We start from the raw sequence: 15629 nt of genomic DNA, 5'->3' as shown, positions 1-15629 counted from the left end.
GTGTGTGTGTGTGGCGAACGTGACATTTACAAGCAGTTCAGCACACCGTCACAGGTCCATGTAATAGGTGTGTTGTAGATTGTTCCGAGTAAAAGTACTGTATGCAGGAGCCAGTGTTACTGTAACACATTTCTAACCAGAATGTGGTTGAATTGAGAGCAAATTTGAAAAAATATATATGAAAATAGTAGGCTAGACATTGTTAGAAAGAAGAAAAAATAGCCATCCGTTCTCTGTGCGACCAGACCTTCTCTTTCAACAACAATGAAAAGAGCCTTTAATGATTATGCATTTGATGAGATCTCTCATAATGGCACAAATTTTCTGCAGCCACATGAAAAGTCATTATAGAACTAATGGTGTCCTCCAAAATGTCACGGCAAAAAAAAGCCGAAAGAGTGAGAGAAAAGAGGAGAACAAGCGAGACGGAGAGAGAGAGAGAGAGAGATACACGGGAGAGAGAAAGTCCATTTGATGTGAGCAGATATACACTAGTGCTGGAAAGTAATACTAACTACACAACACGGACATCCCGCTGCTATCCTCAGATACTCCGAGAGGTGGTTCTACTACATAACTAGGAGTCATTTTAGCAGCTAATTAGATCACCTACCCCAGCGAACACAACAGTGAACACAACTGGACGCTATACATTACAATTTATTTTCACCCGAGTGCTGCTGAGATGATTATGATACTCGGGTAATTTAAGTTGTGAGCTCAAGACAACTTAAAGCATAAATGACAAAAAACTTTTGACTACTTCTGTAAATGAGATACTTAACTTTCTTTTGTCTCCTTCTGGCATTTGATTTAAAGACTACCTACTATCCGTTTTTTTATCCTTTCATCCCCACCTCCTCTAGTCCTCAATCTCTTCGTAATTCCTCCATGATGGTGTCCACCAACCTCCTCAGCTGCTTTTGTTTCATTGTAATTCAAAAGCCCACCAAGTTCTCCGAAAGCAGACCACAAAAGCTTCTGCCGTTTTAAGAAATACACCCACCTTGCATTCAAGAAACCTATTAACCATCACTATAGCATGTGGTAAGTGGCTCCAATTTAGAGGTAGTCTGAGGGGTTATTGTAGTGAAGATTGACGGACGAGAAGCATGGCTTTGAAAATGTCATGATCACATGACTGTATTATGCGTCACATCAGTCAGAGTTTGACAAGTCACGACAAGCCGTCAGCTCTGACCGTGATCTTTACCTCCGCATGGGAGCCTGAACCACTCAAACACCCACATGAGCTTGACCCCTCCCACACACAACCACCAACTCCATCAGGTAATCCCCCAAATATGCTTGTGCAAACTGACAAAACCCACACAAACAGGCTTCCATCCCAGGCCATTATAATCGTATGGAAATGGGCTGACTAATTAGGTCTTAACGCATGCCAGCACTGGGAAGAGAGCTTGTCTTTCCTCAACTTTCCCTTTGACAGGCACATTGATCTGGAGAGCCACTGAGAACACACGCCTTAATGCTACAGAGCGAGGCACATAAAAAGAGGGGACACTTGTGAAGCATCTCGTTCAAGTTTTTGAATACCCTTGTGTGCTGTTTTGTGAAGCTTTCATGCTGAACTGCACACTGTATACAAGTTAATCATGGTTGTCTGTGATTCCTAACACTTCAAAACAAATGTACAATAATTAATTAGTCATCAAAGTCAAAATCCATTAATAAACATCATTTTAATAAAAGCTATTCACCTGTATCATATTAAAAAAAACGACAAAGCGCTCATGAGGAAATCACTGATCACTAGTAATCAGTTTACGGCAAAATTAGGATTGCAAACATTACATCGATCAAACTAATGCAATTCCTCTAAGTACCCAGTACATGGATACATTTAATAACAGGTCTATACATTTCATAACTGGTAGATTTAAAGCAAACACAGCTTCTATATCACTCACTAAACTAATGCCATGTGCTATAATTGCTTTGTACTGTTCCTACGGCCCCAGCACTAGATTTTCAACCAGGTAGTGCACAGCTGTAGTGGGGAGATTCCATTACTGTCCCACTGTGTTGCTTTCTAAACACACAGTATCTTGGCCAGAAACCTGTACAACCAAATAAAGGGTATCCTAGTCTTATGAAAAATGTTCATGTTATGTATTTATTTTGAAAAAAAAAAAAAAAAACACATATTGGCATCAGCCTCCAAAATCTAGTATTGGCCCGGCTCTAATTGCAAATTACTATGACAATATTTAAAATATCTTATTTATTATATTTCTTAGGGATTTTTTTATTATTAATATTCATTATAGGCTTATTACATACCTGAAAATTATAAATACAGTAACTGTAGTACACAGCAATAGCAACAAAAAATCTTATTATTTATTTATTATTTAAATTATCTATTTGTTAATTTTTATCCCCAAAGTATACAGCGGCTACAGGTTAACAGTTACAGTAGTATAATTACATTTAGGTGCAGTCCTCCTAGCACTCTATTAAGAGATTTGTATAAAAATATTTTGTAACAACTGAATTAAAAGCCATAACTATATAGACTTTATCATATATTTTTTAATTTCCACAGTCTCTAATATGGTTGATAATACTATAGGCCCTATTTTAACGATCTATAGCACATGGTTGAAAGTGCATTTAGGGCGTGTCCAACTCCACTTTTGCTAGTTAAGTGGCGCATAATCTGAGCGCAAAGTAAGGCGCAAGGGGCAAATGGGCAAAATAAGCTTAATATGATAAACATGTATTGATAAATAAGGAAAACAGTATTACTCTCTGATGCAACCCACGGGGGGCTCGGACCGACGGAGCGGAAACCTCCGGAGATGCATTACACACGGGCTTGCAGACGAGCACTACCAGAGAGGCGGTGCGTAACGTGCGGGTCCATCAGCTTTAAAATGGCGCCGGTTAGTGGGAGAGGGCCCGCAAACTTTGAAGTCGCCCATGACAACACTAACACACGCTGAGGGATGTTGAGAGGAGACGCCAGAGGCGTGTGTGCACCGTGATCTCTCTGGTCATGGAGGTCATGCCAGTGACCCGAGGAGCGTTACTTCATTATATTCCATTATATTCTCAATTGTCACCTGTTAACTGAATTTAGTGTTTTCCTTTACATAAATAAAAACGTTGTAGCGCCGACACTGTATTTAGCTGCAGAGGAGGAGGAGCGCTGCTGCATGTCCTTGTGTGTGTAACAAGCAGAGTGTACGCACTCTGTGAACCTGTCTATGTAGACACATCTTACTATCTGAATAATTCACCCTTTAAATAGCAGGAAAATACTGCGCCAGACTTTAGACCAGGTTTTCGTTGGTCAATGGTGCAATCACTTTCTGCTCACTCAAGATCGCAATGCGCCAACAATGCACCTGACCACACCTCATTTTAAGACCAACACGTCCATGGGCGCACAGATGGGCACAAGTGCATTTACTACTTACACAACGTGGGCGCTGGGCATGAAAATGACAACTGCGTCGGTCTGTAACTAACAATGACAGTGGCTCTGCACTGTGTGACGATTTGCCCCGGGTGTAAGATAGAAATGTGCAGTATGCACACACATACTGGATGATATCATGCCTAAATTCAGATCTACAGTATATGGTGTATACGCCGCTAATGAATGTGCTCAGAACCCAATCATAAAAATCTTTGTATGTTTGCATCAATAAATTGAAGCCTCCTTCAATCACAAAATCACCAAAATAAAAAAAAACAGAGGCTATAAAGGAGTAGCTAAAAGAGCTATTAACATACTCATTTCTCCATCTTTAACACTTGCAGTTGCCAACACACTTTGAATTTCTCCGTCTTTCAGTCTCTCATCTCGCAGAGCTGTGACTTTGGAGTAGAGGTAGGTTATTAGCAGATGCCTGTATCCTGGAGAGAAATGGCAAACTGATTTTGTGATCTTTGAGAGTTTCGTCTAATTGGATGTTATTTATTAGCCGCAAAGAAGCCCCAGGAAAGGGCAGCTCTCTTCATGTTGTTGCTCATTTTCCCAGCACTATGGCGATGAATCTATCTCTCTGCCCTCTCTTGATAAACACAGAGATGGAAAGAAATAACTGGTTTATTCCAGATGTCAATTAAGATGCCTCTACTTAGACGATGAATGCAAGTATTAGAAAATATGTCCATTTAGTAAAATGTAAGTTTGACTTTCACATGCGTCTCGGCATATTAAGAAATATATATTTTAATGTAAAGAAATAAATTGAATCCTTACATCAGCAAAACCCTTAAAAAGCAATTTTTGCCAAGTATCAAGGTCAAGGTGGGAGCAGTGAAGCCAATATGCGCTATGCGGTACTGGCATATAGACCCAGGTATTAACGCACTAACACCTTTATATTCAAGTCCAGAAGGTAGTATCTCACATTTCTTTCAAACATCACCCAAAGCTCTCCAGCAACACCCAGTAATATTCTCATGCACTTATATTTGTTTGAAACTGCAGTCGGTAACTGAGCAAATCTGATAAAAAGTTATGTTTCTAAAACGGTCACTATATCCTAACTGTAGTGTATGAGACAGATAATCTTTGAAAAAAATCATGTTTCTCTGCCTCCTCCTATAGTACTCCTACTGACATTTGTAAGTTTCAACCAATCACCCCAATGAAAACAACCAATCAGAACCGAGCAGTCTCAGAATAACAGAATCTTGATTCATATATGATCAGCACTGCCTAACTTGACCGTTTGATCGGAGTTTCACAAGCAGTGATTGACAGCTGCCCAGAGACTGCTCGGTTCTGATTGGTTGTTTTCGTTGGTTTAGCTCTAAGAGGCAAAATACTGAAATATTTAATAAATGGGAGTTATCAAATAGACTGCATATTGGCCAGATACAATAAACAGCCAAGTTGTACTCTCCATTTAAAGGACAAGGCTGGTTATTTTATGTTTTTACTATGAGCAAGTCCCACGAATTGAACTAAACCACCAATGAATTTATCCTTACATGGACTGCGTGTGTAGCCAAAGCCTGATATAGCGTAGTGTGCAACTTACGCAGCCATTATAGCTGTCACAGAGAGCTGCATTTATATTTTGTTTTATACTCCAGAATCAAAACTGAACAAAGGGAGGCAGAATGGGAAGAGAGGCGGGGAGTTTGTTTCCAATGTCGCCCCTCTATGATAAACTTAAATAAAGTAACCTCACTGCTGGTAGAACTGACTATTTACAGAAGACCAGATATGACATGTAGTACGATACAAAGGGAGACAGGTTCCACATATCCCTCAATTCCCACCTGCCAGTGTCTCTAAAACATTCTGTGATTTCCACCCTCTCTTGCAAACACCCACAGGAAAGCCCTGCTATACATGTTTTATCTCCATCTATTGACACTGAGAGACACAAAGAGCTTCTCCGGAGGCTAACGGTGAAATCACAGTAACTGCTCAAAGTTGTGAGAGCTGTAAACATTCTCTCTGGGCGTCCACTCACCAGATTTTATTTGTTTGTTTCTCTCTTTTTTTGTTCTTTTCTGTTCCAATAACAGGAAAAAAATAAGTTTCTTTGTCTCCTTTGCGTTTTCAAATGCTAGTGATTAAAACTGTATGGATTTCAAAGAAGTAATCAGTCCCATCGATATTGCAAATTACTGGCAATTACTGTGACACTACAGCCGTTCCAAAAGGGACAATACTTGGAGCTGGGAAGATCTGTGTACATCACAATCCACATGTAATCAAAAAAATGTATGATTTGATCACTAACCGTTCTCTATATGCCTACTTTTCACTTCAATACTGTTCTTTTTCTTCATTTTAATGAACGTGGTTAACCACAGGTTGAGGTTATATTCTTTGTAAAAATACAAAAAGAGTCCATTTGGAATGATTCTCATCTATCGATCAATTATATGAAGTTACATAATCTAAACTAACTACAGCCCACACAGCAGGATGGTAAGACCATTTCAATGATGTGCAAATAATTGTGATGACCACGTAAATAATACAGACAACATCAAGAGGTCACACAATAACTCCACGTGGTTGAGGTTGCTATGGCAATACGTGAACCATGGCCTATGGTGGTGAAGAGGAGGAGAAGGTAGCAGGAGTCCTATAGCCATAAACTGTAAATTTGAGCAGAAGAGCTTCATGAACATTAACGGAAAATACTCCAGAGCAGCACCAGAGAATTGAGACCTAAATTATGTTACCTTTACCAATTCATAACTAGCGCTGTGGCCTTTGCTTTGAGGCCATGGCATAAACCTCAGGCAGTGAATATAAAAGATGATAAAACTCTAAGAAACAGAAATGTCATTAATACTGTAACTATTAATTTGCTTCACTGCTGAGAGCTTACAGCGAGGCCACCAACACAATCACCTTCCATCACTCTAAGAGCACAAAAACTGAAGACAGACCACACACTCCTCGTTAAAGGAAAGAAGGCAATGTCAGGTCAGACATGAAAAGAAATAAAGCTTTGAACTAATGTGACAAATGCAGTTCATGGATGTGCCACACAATCTCATTTGAACCTCTAATACTAAGTTCAGAGCTAACAGGATGAATGGCCCTGCGTCACATCGCACCACAATAAAACAAAGTGCGAGGTGAATTGAATCAATGTATGGCTTTTCGCACTGCACTTAGAGCCAGGCTAAATGAGCTGTTAGCCTGAGGGTAAGAAAGCTTTCACACTGGCACAATCCTGGCACAATCCGGGCTTAGCCCAGGGATCGCTGGCTCCGCTCTTTCAGAGCAGGGTTAGCCTTGAGTTGCGCCCCGGAAACTCGACTAAACACGGGTCTAAAAGTCGCCAGTGTGAAACCGACCGAAGGAATTTGCGTCACGTTTTTGTTGTCCGATCTGTTAAAGCGTTGCGTGGTTCTAGAATGTAAACATTAGTCACGTGTTCCAACAGACATAAGTGCTATTGGAAGTGCAGTGTGAATCATATAGCCCTGGGCTTAGGTTAACCTGGGTTAACAATGTGAGTGTGAAAAGGGGCTAAATTATCCCAGCCTGGGCTAAGGACATGCAGTGTGAAAAGTGTGTGTGTGTTTAATAATCAAGAACTACACTCCAGAGAGTTAAGCCAGGGCACACTTTCCTCCGTATAGCCTGAACATGCAAATAATTTAATCACAACTATTGTCTATTAATGTGGATAATTTGCTGTTTATCACATCCTAATACTGCACACAAATAGCATCAGGTCACTGTCATGTACTTATGGAAATTATTTTAAAACACATACCAGAATGGATTAAGCTTCCTTAATTGCAAAATTAAAAAAAAAAAAAACAGTTATGTCTGATTGCAGGTTAGAAATTCACAAAATCTGAAATCAAAACCTGGATTAAAGGGAAAGTTTGCCATCTTTTCTACGGATGTTCAATCAGTGTTGATGGTAAATGTAGTCGATTGAAGCAATAAATTCCTCCAGTGTGTGCCATATTGACAGAGAAAGCTGAGTTGTTGTTTTGTTGTTGTTGGAAATGTAACTAGGTTGCAATACAAGCAATAGAAAACAAGGAAGGTTCTGCTTTTGAGCGTCATGTAGAGCACGCCCCCTGGCTACCTAGACACATCCAAGCTGAAATAGCAGCCTGTAGTTCTTCCTTGCATCTAACTATGTCACCGTCACGTCAAATGACGGTGCTGGATGAAGGAAGAACAACAGATATACAAGCTCCAAACTCAGCTTTCTCGGTCAAAAATGAATGTATTGCTTCGACTACATTTACCATAAACACGGATTGGACATCCACATAAAAGGTGGCGACCCTTAAAGTATGGAAACAACTGCAACTGGTACTGTAAAACTGAGGAGAAAAAACAACAAACAGGTGAAAGAAAAATAAAAAATACTAACCTTTGGTTTCTGCTCCAGAGGAAACATGAAGGCAGATCATGCAGTCAAGCAGAAGTTGCAAGAACAGGATTTAAGAAAAAGCAAGAGGGGAAAGGAACAGAGAACAGAGCAAACAAGAGAAAGGAGAAAAGCTGGTTAGTGTTTTTTGCAGTAAGCATTATCTCAGACATTTTATTGTCAACAGAGAGACAACAGAGAGCCTCGCACTAAATATAAAGCGATGCCACAGTCCATTGAGAGAGATTTTGAATGCATTAACAGAAAAAGTATTATTGCTATGAGATTCTTCACAATAACAGACTTGTCAAAAGTAGAAACAGAGCTGAGTTACAGAGAATCACAGACAATTACAGAATCTCAAGACGACACGTCATGGTCTTAATGTTCTAGCAGTGGTGGCTTGAGTGATTTGAGTCACCAATGACATTAATAGTCAATGATAACTGTCTCGTATTCACATCAGACATCACAGGTCAGAGCTTTGGTTCTCTCACTTAAATAGGACATAATATTATACAGACTTGTTACCCTCATTGCATGCATTAACTGATACTGACTTGCTCATGTAGAGATCCTGTCTGGCACATTTTTAATACATGTGTAAGTGTGCTTTGATCCAACTCCACAGCAGTGATTGTAGCAAAAAAATTCATGTGAATTTCACTCGTGATGTGTAGAATAGGATTTGAAAGGTTAGAGAAAGGAGACTGTATATTCGGAGTTGAGTTTGTGAGGGAGAAAAAAAAAATTTCACAAGCTTGAAGCACGTACAACCATTTTCTCAGTGACTTTAAATTCTTTGATGCAGGTGAATATTTTCTACCAAAATAAATTCCACCGCCCGAGTCCCCATGAGTTTTTCAACAAAAAAATGCTTCCATAAAACAGAGCACGAGTCCCGCTTGTTGAGACATCACCATAAAAATGCAGATTTCTGCAGTCACTCCACTGTTTCTCACTACACGGGTCAGCAGACAATTTGTTACAATGAATTACAATAGTGCTGCAGCTTATGCCACTTTCAGGGTCTCCCTCTTTTCAAGTTGCTTGATGAAGCTCTAAGAGGAAGGACTCCTCTCTACCCTTACGGGCTCCACCCCCCGTATATGAGACACTAACCACAAAGACTGCAATTACAGCCCTCAGATGTCAAGGGAACATATTAAAGCTTAGAGTTCAAAGGCAGACACTGAAGCATCATTAGCTGTGCTTAATTTATAATCTGTGATTATTAATCACAATGAACAACCCTCACTCATGGATCTAATGATTAACTTCAGTTAACCCCTCACTATTCATACTCAACCTGAAAGCTGTGCGAATGACTTCTGTCATATAGGACCTCCCGTTTTTTACCTCTCTGTGATCAATGTTCAAAGAACAAGGCACAACTTTAACACTGCCTTTTCACAGCAAAGGAAACAGAAGTGTGGGCAGTACCTACTGTTTTTTTGTGGGTGTGAGAGTTTATGTGTTTGGGTGGACAAGGAGTATTTAACAAAGAAATGATTAAAAGGTTTTCACTACAATGTTTTTACACATCCACCATGTAAACATTTTGCTTATTTAATTGCGATTAATCACAATTTTCCATAGTTAATCAAGATTAATCGCACATTTTATCTGTTCAAAATGTACCTTTAAGGGAGTTTGGTAAGTATTTAATACTTTTATCAACATGGGAGTGGACAAATATGCTTTCATTATGTAAATGTATAATTTATTATTGGAAATCAATTAACAACACAACACATTTATACATATTGTCCAGAAACCCTCACAAGTACTGCATTTAGCATGAAAAAATATGCTCAAATCATAACATGGCAAACTGCAGCCCAACAGGCAACAACAGCTGTCAGTGTGTCAGTGTGCCGACCTGACTACGACTTGCCCCAAACTGCATGTGATTATCATAAAGTGGGCATGTCCGTAAAGGGGAGACTCATGGGTACCCATAGAACCCATTTTTCATTCACATATTTTGAAGTCAGAGGTCAAAGGACCCCTTTGAATATGGCAATGCAAGTTTTTCCACACCAAAATTTAGCATAACTTTGTGGCGTTATTTATTCTCCTTCACGACAAGCTAGTATGACATGAATTCCTTTAGGTTTTCTAGTTTCATACGATGCCAGTATCTTCACTCTAGCTTTAAAACTGAGCCCGCTACAACCTAAAAATTGCAAGTTCCGTTAATATGTTAAGGAAATTAGTGTGAAATTAGTAAAAAGAATTTGCGTTAACATATTCTTATCTCGTTAACTTTGACAGTCCTAGTACAAATATGAAGAAAACTCCTGACGTTAACTTGTAAGAACATTTCTTTAAGTTCTATTTCTTTGCCCTAACACACTCAATAGCTGCTATCATCAAGATAAATTATAAGGAATTATTAAGAGACAGCATCTTACAAGCTGTATATAAAAGCAAGTTTGTTGCAAGTTATTGCCTGAGGAAATTGTATGCTTTTATTATAGACAGTAGAGAGATGACAGGAAATGTTGAACCAGTTGGTGTCTTAACCTCTAAGCTTCGGTGAGCCCCCAAGATTCAGATTTTGTGTGAATCAGAGGATTAAGAGCCAGAAAAAATGCTGTAGAAGCTTATATACTTCTATAGTTTTTTTTTTCCAAAATGTATTTATAAACCTACAGCAGCATGTGATGCAAGTAAAAAATAATTCAGCTTGTAGATACAGGTTGTGACCGTTAATTTGGTTACGCCTTCTCAGCCAATAAAGTCTGATTAAAGATTGCCATAGAACAGTTTATGGTGTAGAAGGTTTTTAAATATAAAAAATATAAGCACAGCATGATGAGATTCACATTTTTGTAGAGAGGACATCATAGCAATCGGAAATATAAAACATTTTAAAATATGAAATTTAGAATTGGAATTTAATTGAATCTATGTTTTCACCACTTTGCAAGCACCCTGATGGAGGTGGTTGTCTGAATAAAAGTAGATATGAACACTGCATTTGCGAGTGAAGGCGTGACAGATGGGAACAATTTTATTAAAAACATTTGAGCACTTGTCCTGTTTTGGGAGTTGTTGTCATTTTGCGTATATTGAGGGGGGAAATGCAAACAATAATGCATAAATATTACACTAGACAGCCATTTATGTCAAAGTTTACAAGTCACATTATCTATGTGTTTATGGGAAAATTGCCCCAGATGATATGAGATTTAATCTGTATGAAATATAACCTTTCAGCTGTATACTATGGGAAGACAATAACATCTCAGGAAGCCAGTTGGAAGAAATAGAATTGCATGCCTGTAGTTGCATCGGCATGAACTGACCAGGCCCTAACCAAGAAAAAGACCGTGGGGTGAGGTCAAAAGAATTAAGAAACACTAGTGCTGTGCCCGTTCTGGGCATGGCCGTTCGGAGCGTGAACCAATTGCTTGGCTCTCTGCATTACTGCTTGCAGTGTTGTCGGGGGTCATGCCTGTTTCAGAGCATGGATATATAAAGAGAAATGGATACAGCGTTTGAGACGGTGCCCGTTCATTCCTATGAATTTTGCTCAGAGGCGAATGAAGCAATTGGGAAGTTGATTTACCTCAAAAAAAAATTAGCCGCTGATTTACAGACGTCTCTTTCCCAATGTAAGTCTATGGGGGGAAGTGTTTTTGGGCCCAATGGCACCACGTGATGGACATGGAAGTTGTAATTCCACCATTTGGCCTCTATGTAAAATTTGCTTCAAAGCCCGGCGCTCTTCCTGGGGGCTTGGTTCGGAGCGCGTTCCAGTTCGGAACGTGTGCCTGTTTGGACCGGGCCAATTGCTTGGCCCCTGAAAGTGCTGCTTGTTCTCGAGAACCACAATCACTCGTTGACTCCGGGGAAGTGAAGAAGAGTTTGGTTGTAACGTTAGTATATCCAGCCGCAAAAGTGAACTGCAGTCAATGAGCCACGGCCTGTAAAGGACCGCTGCAGACGACATGCTCGACTCATTATGCAGAGCCCTGAAGCCCCGCCCCCGCTGCTGCACAGAGCGCTTTTATTCAAAGTATATCAATATTGAACATGCCGCGTGTCCGAATTGCACCAACTTCGATAATGCACGTCCTTGGGTCCCCACCAAAACACCAGCCAGGTGTGAAGTAGATCGGATGGATGGTTCTCAAGATATGCAAAGCACACACACACACAACGTACATACAGACATTCCTTGCTTTAGTTAGTGTGTTCATGTGTTGGGAGGTGGGCTTACAGTAGATATTCAATGGCAAGACCAGTAGAGGTAGGGTTTACCGCAGAACGGTACATCCTTGAGACAAAATCCGACAAACTAAAGTCTACACCCTCCTGCCTTGGTAAGTGTTTTTAAAAGACACAAGACCACTGTTCAAGGAGCACAAGCAGTGGCAGAAGCATCAACAGTGCTACTAGTGGCTCTATTAAATCTACTTCCCTTCCCTCAGGGATTCAAAATGTCTGACTATCTCTTGAGAGACAAAGAATTTTTCAAACTGCTCCTTCCAATATGCCTGAAATGGCTCAACTCAAAAGGTTAGCATGAGAAATAGTGAGGGTGTAGCGTATAATGCTGACTGCAACTCTACATTCTTACAGAGGATTCTGATCTCTGACTCCAGAAACTGGAGGAAGAATACTGAGGGACAAAACTGGTCAATTTATGACCCTTTACCCCTTTTTATGGCCACTATCTGGCATTATGTTTCTTGCACTGACTTTTCAATAAAAATGAAATGTACTTTAAACGATGTGTTATGCTGAGCTAACGTATCTTACTAGGTTTCGTTTTAAAATTTTGAATTTGTAGCAGGAATGAAACTGGAACTGAAGTCTGTAATTTACTATGATTATAGATACACCTACCATGTATAATGTATATCTATATCTATCTATATATACATATAAAATCTGACATTCCCTCCACTATACACAGACTCACTCCACCACACCTCACGCTTTGATGGGAAGTTTTAATATTTTGTGAATGCAAGCGGAGAAAGACACTAGTCTACAGCTGTTTCATTTTACACAAAGCAAGCTGTCCACTCGCATGCATTGACTCTCGCAGAACAGCAGCTGTGGTGTAATGGAGAGAGCGGTCAGGAACGGAGAAGTAGAGAAGTAGTGGTTCAAAAGAACAGCAAGGCGGTAGCTGGATTCCCTGTCTGAGCTTCACTTAAAAGCAACTCAACACTAGATCTTGTATGGAGGAAAAGCATCATTGCACTGACATCTATGGGTTGAAAGGTATAAGTCTGTTAAACCTCTGGCCACGCCAATGATCACAGTTACGTTGTACTTGCTACCGCAGCCAGCTGTGATAGAGGATTGCATTGTATTACAACTCAACAACACTGCTGCACAGTGTGTGGAAAGAATATGTGGATACTACTAGCTGGCAATGAAAGACAGATTATTTCCCCAACATGGCAAACACGAACTATGTAATATTGAGTCTAACCGCTTCAGGTCTAAGAGTCAACAACAAGGGTAAGCATGTGCTAATTAGCACTAAACACAAAGTACATTGGGGTTAGGGTTAGTGCCATTAGTTTTGAAGATCTTTGGTGGTAAACAAAAGTGTTAGACGAACTAAAACTTCGACCTGATGATGGTGCTTGAAAAAAGGTCAGGGGATCAAAGTTCTTACAGTTCATCCTCTGGAGACCATGAATGTCTTTTCCACTTTTTATGGCAATCCATCTAATAGTTGTTGAGATATTTCAATAAAAACAAGGTCAGAGATCATTAAAGTCAGTAGGATTCATCCTGCGGGAAATATGGATGTCTGTACCAAATCTCATGGCAATCTATCAAGTAGTTGTCAGTGGTTATTGTTGATATTAAATTTGATTATCTAAGTGGAGTTGTTACATAGATATAAATAATTATATAATATAAGCCTATAGCAAGATAATCATGTCTATGATGAATTCAGATTTGTGTCTTGGCCTCCAAAATGATCCTCTACAGCTCTAAACTTTTGAGATGCATATGGGTTAGACAGAAGAGAAAAAACATGTGGCCAGTGGTGATAGTAAATGATCATGTGTTGTTGTTTTTTCTGGCAAACATGTATAAAATGTCTTTGTCTGATGTAAACTTAAGTGCGTCTGTGTGTGTTCATGCACGTAGGCGTTAATGAAAAGAGCACTTGAGTGAACTTGCTCACCCAGACAGCCCACTTATCTGTACACAGGACGGGTGTCATAATTAACAACACAGGAAGAGTGCCTTTCTTTTTAATGAGTGAGGAAACAGGAAATCAACACCATTTTCCTGCAGGAACGCACAATCCTATCTGACCACCAGCATTGATTTACTGTAGCAGGTCACAAATAGACTTGATATATATCCCCCATCTCTCCTGCAGCGTTTTCTTCTTGCAGCATGTATTAAACCAGTTACGTTTGTGTGCATGTGTAAATATCTGCATGAATATCGGTGCTTGACGTACATGGCAGCAAAAAGCACCTGATTAAGTATGTAACTTTACTTATTTTTTAACAATATAAGATCAGATAAGACAAACCTTTACTGATCTCAGAGGGGAAATTAAGGTGTTGCAGCAGCACAAAGACAGAATTAAATACAGATAAATAGGGAAGTAAAAAAATAAATAATAAGAAGAGGTATATACAGTATGAGCAGAATAATAAGAGTAAAAATAAAAACTCTACAAGAGAAATTAAAGACAAAGTTACGAGGTAATGTGACATTGGCGTGGTTAATAGCAGCGAGTCAGCAAGTCTATTATGTAAACAGCATACACTAGAATAATATATAATGTGATTTAGTAATGATACTTAGTGTTGTCTGTGTTAATATAGCAACATAATATAAATACAATACAGTATATTATGTATATGTAGTAAACAAAAATAAAAATAAGTCAAAACGTGTGGCAGCCTTAATTTGGGCTATATACCCTTTCAAATTCCAACCAATATTTATGTAGATGACTGTATAATTATGTACTGCATACTTTTTAAAGTGTACTAAATTACCTAATCAACTACAATTGTGGCTGCTGCCATGAGTTATAGTACAGCTGCCTTTGCAGTCTCTAAACTGGCAGCATACTGACTTATTGTTTGAATCGGAAATTGAGATTGAATTAATTTTCTTTTGTTCATTTCATTTTTGTTACCTGTTGTGAATTTCTAAAGGTCACTTGAAAAAGACTCACAAAATCACAACAATGCAACCACAACATCCCCTACTAAAATGATATGTCTTACTGAGCCAAATGTTTTTTTTATTGAATCCTAACAGAAATGTGATCTGCATATAAATGTTCTTTCATTGTAACTTGGGAGAAAAGTGATTGGAATTGTAATGGTTAAAAGAATCCAACCAGAGATGCCAAATGTGCAGACATCTGCTGTATATCTCCTTGCACTTCTCAAAATTAAATTACTATTCTGCTAAGCATGTTCACAGGGCATGGTTATGTCTAAAACATATTTGTAGCATGCAATCATTCTAAAGACGTACTTTTTTTTTCTCCTATTTTACACAATGTCTGTTAAGCAACACATTTATTTTTTGTCTCTGTGTTTGAAAACCAACAACGCATGACATTTCACCCATTTGTCTGCTATATGGCAAGTGATAAAAACAAGGCCATGGCAGTGAGCTTTAAGCATAGGTGACATTCACCTCAAGACTAATAAAGTTGTTGCCTTGTATGGATGTAGGCTTGAAATCGGTGTTACCGATGTACACGGTGGTCGGGCACACACCGATTACAATACGTACCCACCTCCCCACCGTCGT

The 15629-nt window shown here is 39.2% G+C and overlaps 1 protein-coding gene across 4 annotated transcripts in view; it reads right to left on the bottom strand.

The window, feature by feature from the left end:
• The window catches only part of LOC119477745 (protein diaphanous homolog 3-like), a 188522-nt gene that overhangs the window by 114627 nt on the left and 58266 nt on the right, over positions 1–15629 (bottom strand). For 3 of the 4 annotated variants that reach the window (XM_037751877.1, XM_037751869.1, XM_037751854.1), the window contains one exon: positions 7857–7865. The exons of the other annotated variant lie outside the window; for it this stretch is intronic. In XM_037751877.1, coding sequence (XP_037607805.1) covers positions 7857–7865 — 9 coding nt within the window. The remainder of the gene's footprint in view (positions 1–7856; positions 7866–15629) is intronic. 4 annotated transcript variants of the gene reach the window in all.

Source organism: Sebastes umbrosus, chromosome 2 (assembly GCF_015220745.1).
Source record: "Sebastes umbrosus isolate fSebUmb1 chromosome 2, fSebUmb1.pri, whole genome shotgun sequence".
Classification (NCBI taxonomy): Eukaryota; Metazoa; Chordata; class Actinopteri; order Perciformes; family Sebastidae; genus Sebastes; species Sebastes umbrosus.
The sequence above is the reverse complement of the archived record's forward strand: the minus strand, read 5'-3'. Positions and strand labels throughout refer to the sequence as shown.